The sequence below is a fragment of the Channa argus genome, chromosome 15 (assembly GCF_033026475.1).
Source record: "Channa argus isolate prfri chromosome 15, Channa argus male v1.0, whole genome shotgun sequence".
Taxonomy (NCBI): Eukaryota; Metazoa; Chordata; class Actinopteri; order Anabantiformes; family Channidae; genus Channa; species Channa argus.
The window spans coordinates 15321376-15338644 of NC_090211.1; the positions used below are offsets into that span (position 1 = coordinate 15321376).

General features: G+C 43.8%; 2 protein-coding genes across 5 annotated transcripts; one reads left to right on the forward strand and one right to left on the reverse strand.

Annotated features, from left to right (window-relative positions):
* Nucleotides 1-45: 45 nt before the first annotated feature.
* Nucleotides 46-4586, reverse strand: bri3 (brain protein I3). The gene is made up of 3 exons (XM_067477994.1): nucleotides 4026-4586; nucleotides 3186-3294; nucleotides 46-1386 (listed from the first exon to the last, which is right to left on the reverse strand). The coding sequence occupies exons 1-3, from the start codon at nucleotides 4168-4170 to the stop codon at nucleotides 1254-1256; spliced, it is 387 nt and encodes a 128-aa protein (XP_067334095.1). The 5' UTR covers nucleotides 4171-4586; the 3' UTR covers nucleotides 46-1253.
* Nucleotides 4587-4804: 218 nt separating this feature from the next.
* On the forward strand, nucleotides 4805-17221 carry tecpr1b (tectonin beta-propeller repeat containing 1b). 4 transcript variants are annotated; one of them, XM_067477990.1, is made up of 27 exons: nucleotides 4805-6266; nucleotides 7080-7301; nucleotides 7392-7568; nucleotides 8017-8249; nucleotides 8336-8518; nucleotides 8596-8718; nucleotides 8824-8946; nucleotides 9477-9651; nucleotides 10008-10108; nucleotides 10211-10312; nucleotides 11324-11451; nucleotides 11586-12199; nucleotides 12416-12543; nucleotides 12659-12814; nucleotides 12932-13081; nucleotides 13275-13432; nucleotides 13639-13766; nucleotides 14032-14122; nucleotides 14238-14334; nucleotides 14439-14518; nucleotides 14604-14660; nucleotides 14745-14919; nucleotides 15040-15175; nucleotides 15325-15417; nucleotides 15493-15599; nucleotides 15809-15928; nucleotides 16208-17221. In XM_067477990.1, the coding sequence occupies exons 4-27, from the start codon at nucleotides 8025-8027 to the stop codon at nucleotides 16343-16345; spliced, it is 3588 nt and encodes a 1195-aa protein (XP_067334091.1). In that variant the 5' UTR covers nucleotides 4805-6266; nucleotides 7080-7301; nucleotides 7392-7568; nucleotides 8017-8024; the 3' UTR covers nucleotides 16346-17221. The 4 variants fall into 4 exon arrangements, with proteins under 4 accessions (XP_067334091.1, XP_067334090.1, XP_067334093.1 ...); XM_067477989.1 differs by lacking the exons at nucleotides 7080-7301; nucleotides 7392-7568; XM_067477992.1 differs by lacking the exons at nucleotides 7080-7301; nucleotides 7392-7568 and having other exon boundaries at nucleotides 12449-12543.
* The last annotated feature ends 48 nt before the right edge of the window (nucleotides 17222-17269 follow it).

Below are 17269 nucleotides of genomic sequence, written 5' to 3' on the forward strand. Positions count from 1 at the left end.
TATTTCAGTGCATTTAAAAAAAACTGAAACAAGTGGTCCCAAAAATTAAGTAGTATTCATTTTTAATTACAGTAACTCATATAAAAAGTAAGAACCTCAATCATAAGAGCGTGCGTAGTGTCTTTTTCTAAAGCAAAAAGATTTTTTGTAAGTCCCACCCAGAGTTTTTTCCTCTGCCATGGACAGTTACATAACATCTTGCTGCGATGGAAGACATAGACGTGTAGATACTGCAGATACAGGGACAAAGACCTTCCCGATTGATTGTCTACTTAGGAGGAATGGGGCAGGGTGACTTGTCACAAATAAGAGTACTAAGATAAAAATCCAGAGATTAAACACGTCGAGATTTCTTCAGCGTTCGCTCTCAGCATGCTTCCTTGAAGTGATGCTTCGCACATTAAAAGGAGTAATCCAAAGTCAAACAGTGATTGAGGTTTTAAAGTCAAGCGCATTTCCAATTGTGTGTACCTGAGTTCTGCATTGGCCCTGGAAAAAGCACAACCCAGCAGAATAATCCTCAAACAGTCAGTGCAAATATGGCCCCTAGAAATAATAACAAAAACAAATTGCTGCAGTTTTCTATCTCCAAGTCCATTATTTTAACCTGGACAGCTCATGTCCAGAGATGTTAATACCTCCTTTTTTTCTTTTAACATGAATGTGTTAATCCACATCCCATACTTAGCCCAAAAACAACAACAACAAAAAAAGAACAATACAAAACTTTGCATTTTTTAAGCAAAGCAATTAAGCTAACATCAGTGTTCTATGTGACTGATGTTACTAAGCAGAATGCTAATCAAAACAGATGGATGAAGTATCCTAGCAAATACAAAAAAATAATAAAGAAACGTCTTCAGGCAGTAAGAAACAACTACATGTGCCTTGTTTGACTGTGGCTTGACAAAACATGAAGGAATCTGCTCAGACACTCGGATAACTGAGCTAAATATATTAGAACTCATCTGATGGAATCTCTGACAACAGCTGGAAACTTAAATGTACTAAAAATCAACTCCACTAGCAGATGTTTTCTACATGAGTTTCAAATTAAATCTCACATCAAAATTCATGATAATATCATGACTGTTGTACATAACATAATGGCAACAGCAATGTTCAATATTAAGAAAAAAATAATCAAAACAAAAAACAAACAAACAAACAAAAAAAAAGACAAAATGCTGGATTATGTGCAGCTGTGTGTGTATGGGAGCTCAAGCATGTGCATGAGCTGGGGTTTGGTCCCTCTAGCCAAAGGTGGCTCCACAGTTGGGACATCTTCTTTGTCGCAGTGCGAAGCAGAAGAGGATCCCCAGGGGGAAGAAGAAGATGGCACACAGGATCCCCAGGCAGGTGAAGTCATCCTCCAGGACACCAACTCTACAACACACGCAAGAGGGAAAGATGACTAGAAGAGTTGAACCATAAGACACATTTTTGAAAAATGTGTAGAATTAAAAATTGTCTAATAGGAAAAAAAAAAAAAAAAAAAAAAAAAAGGACTAGGTCATTTCTATAAGGAGAGGACAGACCAGCATCACACCATCTAAACATCAGCTCATGATCATCTGTACTTTATCTCCACTCTGATCCAACTCCTGACAGTAAACAACCACCAAGCAAAGCACATGCTCTGCCTGACCTCATTCTCAGAAAAGCAAAAGTTCAATTTAAAATGTCTTTACTTGTAATCAGCTAAATCTTATGTAACCATTTCTTTAATTATTAACTCCGACACCAAGAAATCTGATACTTGCCCATTGTCTTACAGTAAGTAAGGAAAACACAATCTAGACTGAGCTATTGTTGTCGTATATGTAATCGACACAGCACGAGGCAACTTGTTTTGAACTGAGCTAATCCAGGTCTTGTGATTGTACCATACCGAATAGGGTGGCCAGCAAATTTACTGGAGGCCATTGAGAAGGAATTAACACATGCAAGGTATCAACCCAGATTCTGAAGAGACAGGAAATGAAAAGCTAACTTAGAGAGCATTTCCTATAACAGATCTAGATTTTTGTGTGGCTCAATTAAACAGAAACAATCAAATTAACCCTAAGCACCAACAATGGTAGACTGCTTTTAGCCCTATTAATAATCAAGCTAATACAGGAAAGACTTGCACCTGAAGAGTGTGTGTGTGTGTGTGTGTGTGTGTGTGTGTGTGTGTGTGTGTGTGTGTGTGTGTGTGTGTGTGTGTGTCCATGTCCAACAAGACAACACACTGCAATGAACTTGTGGCATAGCACATGGCCACAAACTGTGTGTGGTTTCGACGCCATAGTGCATGTGCTAAAACTGTTCCACCCTTTTGAAACTCCCTCAAATGTTTACATACTGCAGACACACAAAGTGTGTGCTGTGCGTCAGTGTACAGAATATTACGTTTTTAATGTGGAATTAAGTGTTTTTATTTGAGATCTTTTTCCGGGCAAACGCTCGACTGCAGCATTTAATAAATTCATTCACCACGATCACACTCTCAGATGATTGAGGAGTTCCTCTTTCCGTAGGATTATATAATATTAATTATAGTACAATACATTTCCAAGCTTCACCATCAGGTTTTTGATTAACCTTGTGACAATAAATAAGTGGTGTGACATGAAAAGCTAAACCTGGTTTCTCCCTGTCGTAGACACGCAGGATATTTTGGGATTCAAATGAAACGAGTGAACAGGAGTCTGTCTGATTTCCATGTGGTGCTCTTGTAAAGTGTGTTATGTTAGCAACCTTTGGCCCCATGTTGTGTGACCAGCCCAGTCACATGTTTGAGGCTGAAATCATCTGACTGACAGGATCCGGACTCAGGCACAGTGAAACCAATGTTATAATGCTATTTTACAAAACTGAAAGTCACCCTGCAGGGCTGGCAACACACAAACAGGAATGAAAATCTACAGCACATGAACACAACGAAGCCAGATAGATACTGATGGTTTCACAGTGAGATGGGACGCTCATCTATAGTGAGACACCTCGGCGTCAGGGATTAATCTCGTTTTCTGAACATTTCTGTTTTATGGTCTTCATCCTTGATGTTAAACTGAACATCATTCAGTTTGTCAGTGTGTAAAATGTCCGTTTTCTGATGTATGAGGATAAGTTTTTTTTTTTAAATCATATGATCACCTGCAGGATCTATTCTGCAATGTAAGGTAAATGTGAGTTCTTACCTGCATGCAGGGCATCCTCCCACCACCACTACAGACGGTTGGATGATGGTGTAAGTCCCAGCGTAGGGCTGCTGGGATAGAGCAGGGCCCATTTGGGCTGATGGGTATGCTGCAATTGACAGGAGAAGAAATAATTGTTTCGTTTTTTTAAAAAATTACAACACTGCGTTTTGATTTAATTTTAATTTAATTTATATTCAGGGGACGTCTTCATCACTGGTGACATATATTCACAATCAGAGGCTGCACTGCAAACAGGTGCAGCCACATAGTCAGATAGTAACAAAACAAAAGGCTTGTGATGTGTTTAATGTTAATGCAAACTAATGCTAAATCCAGTGCGAAGTGATATAATGTACAACTGATTGATAAGCACAAAAAGGGGGGGGGGGGGGGGGGTACAGACCCAGGAGCCCAAGAGGTTAGGGTGCCCAAAGGCCTGAAGTTACTGGTTTTATTACTTTTTCGAGAGAACTTAGAAAAAACACACAAAATGACTCAAACAATTTCCAGAAAACTATCAGAATATGTCAAAAACTCACCACAACAGACAAAAGCAAGTAAATACATAAGTAGAGCCGTACTGCGCATGTGCGACACTGGAGCTCATGGACATAATCATATTAATCATAATTTCATCTGATCGATTAAAGTTTCAGGCCCCGTGGTTTAAAGTCGGCCTCTAAAATAAAAGATGAGAGTGAGGCAGAGACAAACCGAGCTCAAATGTGTAAGTAACATTTCCTTTAGGGGAAGACGGAAGTGAGCCGGAGTGAGAGCTGACTTCCAGTCTGGGTGCTTTACTTTCGTGTAAAGGTGGAAATAAACGGGGGTACTTGCCTTGGGCATCGGGGTACGGGTACGGCGGTGGGACCGCAGGCGGGATGGCCCCATAGCCTTGCTGCTGCGGACCGTACTCATAAGCCCCGGGGACGCTGTGGTAGGAAGGAGGTCTGTCCTGGAGAAGAGGTTTGCTGTCCACCATCTCAGCCGACGTACTGTGCCGTCAAGTTGCCTCGTCCCGCGGCCTGAACTTAGTTCTTCAGCAACGCAAATTGTCAAAACGGAACCCCAGCTACCTGCCTTTTGGTTCCCCAACAAGCCGCGCGACGCTGGTTGACACTCGGTGGCGACAAAAGTAAAGAAAACAAAGAAAAGACGTTGCGCAAAAATGAAACTTCGTCCCTGTCCATGCACCAACTTTGTCCTCGGCGGCGCAACAACCTCAAATATTTACCAGGGTAAAGACGGGAAGGATCCGAGCCACTCTGGTAATGGTTAACTCAGCTCCATTCGCCTCTTTGCAGTTGGTCGTTTGGTACAAAAACAACAGTTATGTGTCATCGCAGCACGTTCGAAGTCAGCTGAAAGTCAGAAAGGCTTTTTCCTTTCTGTCGGGATTGTCACAAGAGAAGAATCATGTGATGGAGAGGCGCCTCTGCGCAGCGAAAGGCTTCTTAAAGCGACAGCTCCCGAAAATAGCAGGCTGATGTGCAGCTGCTGTGAGCGCGCAGTGCGATGCGGAGGAGGCTGTTTTCGTGACAGCTCTGTCCGAAGGCAGCTGCAGTCATTGGGCAGCCGAGACGAGCTCACCGGTTTACTGCCGTGTGTGCAGGACTTGTTCACACTGTGACTTGTTGTCCTGATTAGGCGCGCGCGTGTGTGTGTGCACAGGGAGGGCCCGCTGAATGTTGCATGTAATTGGATTTTAATTGTCAGGTTCTGCAGGTGTGGTGATGAGTGAGTGAAAGAAAAGTCCAATTGTATTAAAATCAGTTTCCTGGTAATGATATATTAACTAATATTAGGAACGGGGCCTGTAAAGTGGTAAAGCTTTGAGAACGTTTGGGTTCGAATCCCACCCTATCCCCTCCCAGCCATCAAGGGCCACCCTGGTGCTGGTCCCGAGCCCGGACAAAATGGTGGGGAGGGCATCCGGCGAAATAAATAAATAAACAAACAAACAAACTCACGCCAAATCAACGTGCCTTTAGGGGTCGCTGTGGCGATCCCTCAAGGGGCAATTGTGGGCAATTTTCCAGTATGAATGAATATGTTCATTTTTGTTTTACTCTTAGGATCAGGCTATAATTGTTATATAATTAGACATAAAATGAAAACAGTCATTTAGCGGTTAAACATAATTTTTGATTACATAAATTCTAAACCAAAAATATTGTCTCCTCTGTTAATAATGTAAATAAATACATTTTAGTCTTGGCTTATAAAAAAGGTTCAGCAGAGATTCAACAACTTTAAAAGTCCTATTTCTGAGAAGTTAACTTTAAAAAGCATCTAACATACAACATTAGTAGCAATTAATTAATTTTAGCAATTGCACTAGTATAGTAGAAGAACACATTTCTCTAAACGTATTTGACTATAAAAAACGTGAAATATTTAGCAAAGAAGGAATTCTAGTAATGTACTGCCAAGTGGTTGATGCAAAATAATTCATCATCATATGTCATCATATGTGATCATCATATGTATATTAGTGCAAACAAGTGTATTTATCTCATGGGAAATTGTTCAAATGTTTAGGTTTCTTCCCCTTAATTATGACATTTGATGTATCTTTATGCAAAGTAACGAGTTACTAAAGCTGCCAACTAAATGTAATGGAGTAAAAAGTACAATACATTGCTTTAAATTGTAGTGGAGTAACGTAAAATGAAAATTCCACCCAAGTACGATGACGTCAAAGTTCAGTGCCTGAGTGAATGCATTTGTTAATGGTGCAGATACACGAAGTGTTTTTGTTTTTAATCCTGTAATAAAATATTCCAAACTGTAAAACCAGCCTCACGCTTGAATAATTGATCTGACGCTGAATAAATTATTGAAATATTCCTGTCAGTCAGCAGCGGAAAAAAAAATATCAGGTGCACCTGTGCTCGACCAATGGGAGACCCAGATCCCACAGTCCCTGCTGAGTCTCAACCAATCAGAGTGAGGATCCCTCCATTTCCTGTTGTGGATCCTGAGTTGGACACGGTATTCCTCTGGTCCATAATGTGAATTAAATGTGCACCAGAGAGTCTGAACTGCAGCGCTGTCGCACATGACAGAGCCTCGCAAGTAAGTAAACGTGTCGGAAAGCTGGTGCCTGCTGCGCCCTGAGGATGGAAAAGCCTAGAGCCGACTTGCGAGTCCATATCAGCTGTGTGTGTGTGTGTTATCCCACTACAGGGTGTCCACCTGATTGTCTGTTCTTGTTTGACCTGTATTTGAAATATCTCTCCTCGCATGGGCCTCGGGAATGTATCGGCTGCGCGTGATGTCATGACGCGTCTGTCGATATTCCATTGACAACCGCGGATCAGATACCGATATTTAGGTAACGTTAGGCTGCTGTTTGAGCCCACGGGGCAGCTGATCCTGTGTGTGTGTGTGTGTGTGTGTGTGTGTGTGCGTGTGGGCGCTGATGAGTACGTGAAGCGCCACTGCCCGTTAAAATCCATCGTAGGTTTATTGCAGGAAACTGCAGTCTTACAAAACTACGTAATATGATAGTTGGCTACGTTTACTCCAGGTTCCTCTGTGTGTCGCCTCGCTGCCATTGGTTCAGTCTGTTTTGAATTAAAGTTTGAGCAGTCAGTGAAATCAGATAATTGCACATTTCCTATGAGAGGCACATAAAGGCCTTAGTGAACGTGAAGCGGTAGCAGAGGTACAGTCAATACTGGAAGCGGATTAGTACTAGTCGATAAAGCACCGGTCAAGCTGGCGGAGTAGAACCAAAAACACTACTTCCGGTTACACACTTCAAATTAAAATATCTGTTGGCAACAGGCAATCAGTAAAACGTTAAAAGAAGAATTACACGGACAAATGTATCGATTAAAATATTGAAAAGTGCATTCTTATATGTTTTGTGTGTTTATTTTGCAGTATATCGGGACTGAAAGTTAAATACAAAAATAGCTACTCCCCACACATTTTCCCTGTTGAGCTACTCATCCAACTTACTACTAACTCCAGGTCCTCAACGACCCCTGCCCTACACACTGGATCAGGTGTGTTCAGTTCATTAGAAGCTGGAAGATACCAATTCACTTTGTCTTCCCCAGCTCCATGCTTATGTAAGATGCTATCTTCCAGCTTCTGATCCAGGTAAAAGGTCTGCACTTGCATAGTACTTTTCTACCTTGTCACCCAAAGAGCTTTACACTGCTTCTCATTCACCCATTCACACTCGCACAGTGATGTGGGAGCTGCTTTACAGTTGACCTGCACTCACAAGGAGCAACTAACCTGGGGTTCGGTGACTTGCTCGGGGACAATTCAGCACATGACAGGAGGAGCCGAGAACTGACCCAAGAACCCTGAGATTGTTGTCCAACTGCTCTACCTCCTGAACCACAGTCGGCCCTAACAGAAGTGGGTAGTGCAGGGATCTGGAGGACCTGGAATGAGTGCCCCTTATCTCTTCAATACATTTCTCTTTAGTTACTCTTTACTTTTTGCAAATGGGGGGGGGGACCAAATACCAAATTACTGTGTATGTTTGTGGAGTAATCAGCTGTTAGTATAATAAATAGGTTCAAATCAGCACGTACTTCACTACCTACTGTTTGTGTTCACATAGACTTTCACATTCATGTTATCAACAGCATCACAATTGATCCTGTTTAGAGTAAACAGTTTTCTTAGCGGAGTACTGTTGTAGTAGTTTTGTACCTCTGGTGAATTGTACAGCATAGACTTAGAGACTCTACAATCTCTTTTGGCAAGTACTTGTACTTTAAGCACCTGAGTAAATAACATTATTCATGGGTGAGTCTAAATGCATATGACTATACAGTGCTATTATTCTGTGTCTGCTCAGGGACCATTATGCCCATCACGTTGCTGTGGGCCGTGGACGTGTACGGCAGGGTGTACAGCCTCTCCACAGCCGGCCAGAGGTGGGAGCATGCAGACGACATGCTGCTAGAGCTGAAGCGCGTCACTGCGGGGAAGGGGCGCTGCTGGGGCATTGGCTGTGACCACCATGTTTACCTCAACATTATGCCCAGTGAGACCTCCATCCGTTACCGGGAGGAGACCTATGAAAACCAGGTCAGCTGCACCTGTATGTTGTTACACTTGCGTTGTACAGAGCTGCATGTCATTAATGCTAAAGGAATGTTTGTGGGTGTTTTCAGAGGTGGAACCCAGTGGACGGCTTCACCGATACGCTGCTGCCCACTGACCGCTGGCCATGGAGCGACGTGACTGGTATGAATCCCCAGCCGCTCCACAGCTTCCAGTTGCCTTCTCGCAGCTGGGACTGGGAAGGGGACTGGTATGTGGACCAGAGCTGTGGAGGAGAACCCAGCCAGACTGGGGTAAGACAGTACAGTCTTTATTTTGGCTCTCTTCCCTGTTTTGATTTATAAAATATAAAAAGTCTGTCTCTCCCCAGGGGTGGGAGTATGCGGTCGATTTTCCGGCCAATTTCTCCCCGGACAAGAAGTGGAACTCCTGCGTTCGTCGCAGGCGCTGGATCCGTTACAGGAGATACATCGCACAAGGCACCTGGGCAAAGGTTTGTCCTTTCAGATAGCTCTACATCTGTGAGATCCCACGAGTTATGCTGTCCAGTGAGCACAGGGCTGTCTCAAATTCATGACTAGTTGCTGTTCTTCTGCAGATTCCCTTAGACCATCCCAGGAAACCTCCACTGCCACTCTGTGACATCAGCTGTGGTGGTTGGGAGATGAGCGACCAGTCAGGAAGGTATCCCTACCTCTGGGGTGTGTCCCAACAAGGACAGGTCAGTTTATTGGATTATTGATTAGAGCATGAGTGGTACAACTTGCCCTGTTTTTCTTTCTCACTTTAAAGATGTACCGCATGCTCTGCCATGGTTCTGCGACTTTGCAGCTCTTGGATTTATTGTTTACACAAGTGCAGCAAAAATTGATTGAAGGATTACAAAAGGACCTGGAAAGTTGTTTTTTTTTTCCCTCCAGCAACCTCTCTGTAGTGCTGCTTAATTTTTATGGTTACCTACCTGTATTACAAATATATTATGTTTATGTTCAGATTTAGAATTTTCTGAGGCTAAATACTGAACACCTCGATTACTGTCAGGCACTGAAACAACAGCCTGTCATCCTATTTAATGGTGCAGGTCACTTTTGTACTTTGGCCACAAGGGGGCAGCATGACTCCATGTCTTCCTGAAGCTGTTGCGCACAGTACACAAATGTTTGTTTGTTTGTTTTTAAACGGAACATGTTATACCTTATCCCACACAGTCGGATCTCTTGCCATGATTTTTTATTTTTTTGTCCCTTGTAGGTGTGGTTCAGGGAGGGCATCCACCCTCGGGTCCCAGAGGGCACCAGCTGGGAGGAGATTGAAGTGCCCAAGGAGGTGGCTCAGTTATCAGCAGGTCCTGGAGACCTGTTGTGGGCTTTGCTCTGGGATGGGAATCTGCTGGCCCGAACGGGCCTCAGCTTGGATAACCCGACTGGTCAGCATCCACGGCCATTCACCTTCAACCCTAAATAATTAGTGATTATTTATTGAGACTTTGGGTCTGTCTTTTTTTCTTTTGAAGTTTGTCCTATTTGAACACTTCATAATTGTGGAAATCTTGATTTGACTGTTTTGATTAGCTTATGATACAGCTGCTCTTAGTAGCAGCTGCTTTGCATTAAATGCCAGGAAAATGTGTTTTTACACTGTCTTTAATATACATTACATCTTAAAAGGAATGTAGGAAGGAGAAACTTGAGCTTCTAAAATTCACTGTTTTCCCAAGAGCGAGTATCACAAAGTAGACCATCATGTTATTTAAGTAACAACCCATCTTGTGTTTTCCGTCAGGGACATCGTGGGTAGAAGTGGAATCACCAGGGAAGGAGGTTGAAGGTCTTCATGTGTCTGTTGGAGTCAATGTGGTCTGGGTGGTCACTAAAGACTACAAGGTGACCAGTACTCCACACGTGTACTGTTCTATGAATAGCAGTGGTTCCCTGTGGTGGTGACATATCTGCATCTGTACATTTTACGTGTTTGTGTGGGTCAAGGTGTGGTTCAGGCGTGGTGTGAATTCTCACAACCCCTGTGGCTCCGGCTGGATCAGCATCGGAGGGGAGATGATGATGGTGGACGTGGGACTTAATGACCAGGTTAAGAGGTTTTCATTTCAGATTTCAATATCCAATATTAAATATTAAATCACCTTTTCCTCTAATGTATAACACAAGTGGAACGTGGCAGCAAAATTACCTCAATCATATAATTAGACTATAACAAATATCACATTTGTGGATGTAATGTGGGTTCAGCAATGTAGGTGTTACTGCTAATGTGGCGTTTTAGCAGAAAACACAGTGACACAGAAATGCATTGAGACCTTGACGTGTCAACCCAATGGACACAAAAGGCAACATGTCCAAAAATACTGGGTTTTATGTTTCTGGACATGTTATATTTAGGAAAATAACATTTTCGCCCCTTTCACTTTGTTTAACCTGCAGTCAGCTCTAACTCTCCTGCCCTCCCTAGCTGCTTCCCCTCTGACGGATTCACAGTATCCTGTCTTTGGATCTGGTTTCCAAACGGCTCGGGTCGGGACAGAAAGGCTTCACTCTGTATCTCACCGCTGAGGACTTTGCTAGCACTGCAAACCCAAATCTCACACCTCCTCCCCTTCTGTGTCTCACCCTCCCCCCCTCACTCTTTCTATGCTCGGCACTGGTCCTGCCCTGCGAGTCTCCTGTAACACGAGTACAACCAGCCTTTCCAGCCAAGGTCCCAGCAGTTGCACCTCACGCTCATCCTTATATATCCCCAGACTGTATTCCTACTGGCCCGACATATGGGAGACTCCCTAATTAGAAGCTGGCCAAGCTGTCATCATCATATCCCATATTTCATATTTTAGGGCTGCAGTTATGGATATGGCCTGTGTGAGATGGCAGGTGCCAGTGTTACAGTATATGACCTTTATAAAGTAACAGTAGCTTGTGTCCTGCTATTGCCTGTAATATGTCTTTGAAGAGTAAATTAAACTAATTGTCCTGTTAGGTTTTCAAGTTTCTGAGTGAATGTATTTCATAAATAAGTTCTGTCTGACATGTTACAGCAGGTCTGTGGGTGCGTGCATAGCATCGCTGCTTTCTCTCTTTTCCTTTCAGGTGTGGGCAGTAGGTGAGGACCGCAGCCTGTATTTCAGAATGGGTGTGACCCCTGCTGAACCGAGCGGGAACGGCTGGATTCCGGTTTCTGCACAGTGGGGCAATAGTAAAAAGGTTATTCCACCCAGGTCTGTGTAAATACTTTGAGTCATTTAATTGACACTTAAGGTACAAGTTATGTCACGTGTAATGGCTTTTTTTAATGAAACAAACCTGTTCATAGCCCTTTTTTTTCCTTCTTCGTTTATATACTGTTTATCAGGGATGACCGTGAGCTTAGTTGCCAGCTGACTGAGGCCTCACAAGGATCAGTTCTGAGCTGCACTGACTCAGACTCAGAGTTGGGCCCTGCTGACCCACAAAACGGCACCAGTGACACCCCAGTTCTGGAGGCTGCAGCCTCTTCTATTGTTCCTTTAGGGGTAGCTGACACACACACAGCTTCCTTTAAAACAGAGGACACTCCTGTAGTCTCCCAGGAAGATGCCCCCAAACCTTTCATCCCTGCCAGCGACAGCTTCATTAACAGCCTGGTCTCAGATCGCGACAAAACGTCTACATCCCAACCATCCATTGCAGAGATACCTCAGGACGAGGGCAAGGAGACTCCCCCAGCCTTGATACTCCCAACTCCTGAGGCTGCAGGACACGATGTCCCCTGGATGAATGTGGATCTGGAGGGGGCAGAAGCTGCACGAAGTGGACGGGCTGCAGGGCCTTTGTTGGCTAGTGGCAGTGCTGCTGCCACCTACACACTGGAGGCTCTGGAGACCTCTCAGGGGGTTGGAGAGGAGGATGGGCCCGTATGGGCCTGGATCTCTGGTGGAGGCTGCGATGTGGATGCAAATTCACAAATCAGCTGGCTTAGCCCCACAGGTAAACTGAGTGAGCAGTGATTTAAGTTTATACTTACTGATTTAACTTGTGTTTTTTCTTGTAAGTCACAATAAGTTGAGTGTTATGTCATATGTTATTTAAATGTTGTACACTGTGTGTCTATGTGTTTCAGATAGTGTGTTTGTTTGTGTGTGTTATCTCTGTGCTATGTGTGTTTGTCTTTCTAAATGTCTGACTTGTATGTCTGTCTGTCAGGTCCACTCACTAGCTCTCTGTCACTGACTCCAGTCCAATCTGCAGCCTGGAGCCAGCAGCAGCAGCAGCAGCAGCCGCAGCACGGACGCAGAGAAGAGATCAGCAAGAAACCGCTGGAGAGAAGCAATGTAGGACTCATTTTCTTTCTTTTATCGGACACGATCTCTTCACTCCTTTTTTTTTTTTCTTAGCTTCAGTATGTCTCTCGTCTGTGTGCATGTGGCCCATTTTGCCCGTTTCCAGTCGGTGTGGTTGCGTAAAGGTGCACTGCGCTGGTGGAGAGACTGGAAGCCTCAGCGTTGGGTGGATGTGGGTGTTGCTCTCGAGCAGTCCACCAGGTCTGATGGAACGAAAGACAGTATTTTCTTTGTCTACTACGTGCAGTATGATGAGAAAAAGGTTGGTAAAGGTTCACAGACAGCACCTCATGTGCTTATTAAGTAGACACGACTATCAGGTTACGGTAAACTCACTGGTGACTTTTGCTAATTCTCATTCCCCATCTCTTTGTTTCAGTACCTTCATGTGTTTATAAATGAAGTGACAGCACTGGTTCCAGTGCTCAGGGACTGCAACTATGCCTTTGCTGTATACACAGCCCAAAGGACCAAACAGAGGTGGCCTCTGGTCCTGGCAGCACAAACTGAACAGGACATGAATGACTGGGTAACAATTACACTATAAATTTGAAAAGAAACAGTTTTAAATTAAACAAGACAAAAACACAAGTCAAAAGCGCAACTAAGAACATTGTAGGTCAGGCAGAATTCGACTGTATTCATCTTTAGGAAGTTGTTTTCTAGCTACAACCCATTGCAGACCTCCTCCTCTGTTTCTTGGTCTTTTTCTGTGCGACCAGTTGAGCCTGTTGTCTGACTGTTGCTGTGAGTGTCGTGGGATCACAAGTTCCCCATCCAGACAGGCCCTGTGGTCCATTACCTCAAAAGGAGACATCATGGTCCATGAGCCATCCTTCTCCCTAGAGTCCCCTGCAAACACAATGGCCTGTGACGTCATGTGAGACTAATGCCAACGATTATACTCTGTTTCTTTCCCATCAAGTTTAGCTTGTCTTCATTCTGCTTGATCTATCACTAAACACAGTGACTAACTTGCTGACCTCTTGCCTGGTTAAAATAATTATGCTGCTAATGTGCCAACATCTTTCATACTGTAACTATACTGTGGCTAACTGTGGGTGCTTCCGCTCTGTGGTGCTGCAGGTTCTGGCGGCAGGTCCCAGGCCACTTGCGCTTTGTAGAGTCTAACAGTCTGGGGCTGGTGTGGGGCATCGGGTGGGACGGCACCGCCTGGGTCTACAGCGGGCACTTTGGGCCACAGCCCACCCTGGGTAAACATGCCCCTGGAGACTTCTCCTGTACCCACGTTTCCCATAAATTGAAAAATAATTCTGATATCGAGCTTATGTTGTTGTCTTATGTGTGAACCTTTGATTGGTTTCCTTTTTTAATAATTAGTGAATCAATGCGTCTGCTTGCTCGCAGCGTGTAGTTTGGTGTGCAGTTTCTTGTGTATTATCAAAGACTCCATCTGCCGAAGCTGTACATGCACATCAATCTATAACCACTTATTTGTGTACAATATTTTTCTTATAGATGCAGTTCAGATGCAGCAGCAGACTGATGTAAGGAGTGTCCATGTGTATGAGAATCAGAGATGGAATCCTATGACAGGATATACAGACAAGTAGGGACATGTTCATCTTTTGTGCTTTCTTTGCCCTTATTCTTGATGGTGTGCTTGTTGCAAGGCTGCCTCACACTAGGTTAAAAACGTAAACTGTCATTGTTGCTCTCTCTAGGGGGCTTCCAACAGACCGTCCTATGTGGAGTGATGAGAGCGGACTGAAGGAGTGTACCAAAGGCAACACACACCCACCCTGTCCTCTGTGGTCCTGGGCACGTGAGATTTATTCAAAATACCTGCTGAACGCACATTTCATTTGTTCTATCACCAGCTGACTTTTCACCAGCTGACTTTTCACCATCAACCTGTGTTGCAGGTGTCAGAGTGGGCTGTGGACTATAATGTCCCCGGAGGAACAGACAAAGAAGGCTGGCAGTATGCGGCAGACTTCCCCGTGTATGTATGATTTTCTCAAAACAATTTGAAATAAAAATTAGTAAGAAAAGATCTGCTATTCCTCTGACCCGTGTTTCTTCTACAGGACATTTCATGGGCACAAAACCATGAAAGACTTTGTTAGGCGGAGAAGATGGACAAGGTAATCAAAGACCCACTCACATTTCTGTGATTCCTACTTCGCTATATTTCCTGCAGTATCGAGTTGACCGCGTTTTACAAACAGGAAGTGTAAGATCACCCTGAGAGGTCCGTGGGAGCAGGTCCCACCCATCCAACTGAGTGACATCTCTCTGATGCCCTGTCTGGCCCAGAGCAGCATGGAGCATGTTCCTGTCTGGGCCCTCAGCGATAAAGGAGATGTACTGTGTCGGCTGGGAGTCAGCCCTGAAAACCCGGCGGTGAGGAATTTTTTTTTTTCCATGTGCTGCATAGATGGTACATTATAATCCAAATAATTTCATGGTAATTTCCTCAGTGTCCCTTTGCACTCAGCTTTTCTCTGAAAATTGATCTCACAGGGCAGCTCCTGGCTCCATGTAGGCACAGACCAGCCCTTTAAGTCCATCTCCATAGGTGGAGCCAATCAGGTGTGGGCCATTGCTAAGGATGGAGCTGTGTTCTACAGAGGATCAGTGTCCCCACAAAACCCTGCAGGTCAGCGAAAGATGGGAAACATTATTATAAATGCAGCAGGAAAGCTCACAAACATACAGTGTTGTTGAACCATCTGAACCAGACCACAGTAATTTACGCAGTATTATTCCAGATGAAGCCAAATTTCCAGAAATCTTGTCATTCTGCAGGGGAATGCTGGTACCACATTCCTTCTCCCCCGAGGCAGACTCTCAGACAGCTGTCTGTGGGCCGGACCTCTGTCTTTGCTGTGGATGAAAACGGTGAGCAGTCTTTTCAAACCCATTACATCTGAAAAGTTAGAGTTAAATGGTATTAATCCTTTTGGTTTCTTGCAGGTAACCTATGGTACAGACAGGGGCTCACCCCTAGCTACCCCCAGGGCTCCGCCTGGGAGCTCATTTCTAACAATGTCAACAAGGTTTCTGTTGGACCGTTGGACCAGGTCAGTATGATAACAACATTGAGGTTACTTTGTAAAGACGGTATTTACCAGAGACATTACAAAACAGTGAGGGGGGTGATTAACACTGGATTTACCCCTAAAGACAAGACTTCAAAGTATTATTATTAGGAATTATTATGCAATCAGGACTATTTGTATATAAATCGTATAGGTGACCATGAAAAGCTCATTGCTCTTCTCTTGAGCAGGTGTGGATCATAGCAGACGGGGTTCCAGGCTTCCCCGCCGAACCTCCAGGAGCTGTGTGTCACAGGCTGGGGCTGGGGCCCATGCAACCAAAGGGCCAGTGCTGGGACTATGGATTAGGGGTAGGTCCATTATCATTACCCTACATCTGTATTATACATTTCAATGTAGGCTCACTGCCGCATCGTTTATATCTGCTAGCATTTCCTTTTAATGATGGCACCCAATTTTAAATAAAACCTAAAAGATGCTCCATAATGAGAGTAAAATTATACTTTAATAAATCCATCATTTTTGACTTACCCAGTCTATCTGTGGTTCTTAGCCCAATGCTCATTGGTTAGGACCTACATTTACAAACAATTACTCTGATCTTTTTTTTATTTGTTTTTGACCATCAGGGAGGATGGGAGCACATTAGTGTCAGAGGAAACTCAGCAGAGGCTCCTCGCGCCCCCTGTCCTCCAACCGCTGGAGCCCCACGCAGCCCACTCCCCCTGCCTCCAACACAAGCGAATGGGAGCGCTGTGAGGGTGTAGCACTCGCTGATGTCCTCTTCCTTCTCCTCTCCCCTGTTTGTGCCTGGATCTACAGTTTTCCCCCTTTTATCCCTTTGTGTAAAGGGAATGCACAATCACACCACAGAGTGTATACTGAATATTTTGGTTGGATTTGACTCTTGATGGATGAATGTTACACCCTGGCAGAAATCGTGTCGGAGGGAAGCGATGAAAAAAACAGAGAAAGGAAGCACAAGTGCATAAAGAAGGATGGATTCAGATGTTCCTGTGTGATTTAAAAAAAAAAGTGAGTGCATGTGTTTGCTCTTAGTAGGCTTTGGCTACTGGGATGTAGCAATAGCTTTTATTCTCATCAAATATCCTGGGAGAACCTCAGAGGGTGGGACTTTGATAAAGAGCTAAGGCTTGGCTACCAAACTAACTTCAAATACAGAATCTCACAGTAGCCTAAATTGTGTTGGTTTATAGAAATCTTTTGTTTTGGTGTCTGATTTGCATGTGATTATTTATTTATTATGCATTTGATGAATTTTGTTTCTCCATACGTTTTGATCAGCCTTGTTTGCAACATAGCATATTGCTATGACAACCTTCCTAATACTTACAGGCTTTTTCAAACCACTGAGAAAATTTGAGATATTCACACTGTATGAAAATTTAATGCTCTTTAATAACAAATGACGGCATTGAAAAATATAGAAGATTCAGCGTACATCACCAGATAATACCTCTCTATCCTCCTGCAATAAGGAAAGTTCTTCCTGTTAGTATTCTATCCTTCCACATGACTGCTATGACCATGACTGTTGGAACTTGCACAGCAGGTCTGTATGTCATGACTGGACATTCATCTTACAAGGGCATTGAAAAGTGAAATAAAAGTCTAAAAATGTTGCTATATGTTCTGAAATCCTTTTGTTAGATTCAGAAAACAGTGATAGC

What these genes read in the sequence shown, in the direction of transcription:
- tecpr1b (XM_067477990.1), top strand. Translation starts at nt 8,025, where the DNA reads ATGCCCATCACGTTGCTGTGGGCCGTGGACGTGTACGGCAGGGTGTAC. An exon ending in AACAGGACATGAATGACTGG is followed by an intron (nt 13,082 to 13,274) that starts GTAACAATTACA and finishes CTGTGCGACCAG; the next exon opens with TTGAGCCTGTTGTCTGACTG. An exon ending in GTCCCCACAAAACCCTGCAG is followed by an intron (nt 15,176 to 15,324) that starts GTCAGCGAAAGA and finishes GTCATTCTGCAG; the next exon opens with GGGAATGCTGGTACCACATT.
- bri3 (XM_067477994.1), bottom strand. Translation starts at nt 4,170, where the DNA reads ATGGTGGACAGCAAACCTCTTCTCCAGGACAGACCTCCTTCCTACCAC. An exon ending in CCCGTACCCCGATGCCCAAG is followed by an intron (nt 3,295 to 4,025) that starts GCAAGTACCCCC and finishes TGTCAATTGCAG; the next exon opens with CATACCCATCAGCCCAAATG. An exon ending in GGAGGATGCCCTGCATGCAG is followed by an intron (nt 1,387 to 3,185) that starts GTAAGAACTCAC and finishes CGTGTGTTGTAG; the next exon opens with AGTTGGTGTCCTGGAGGATG.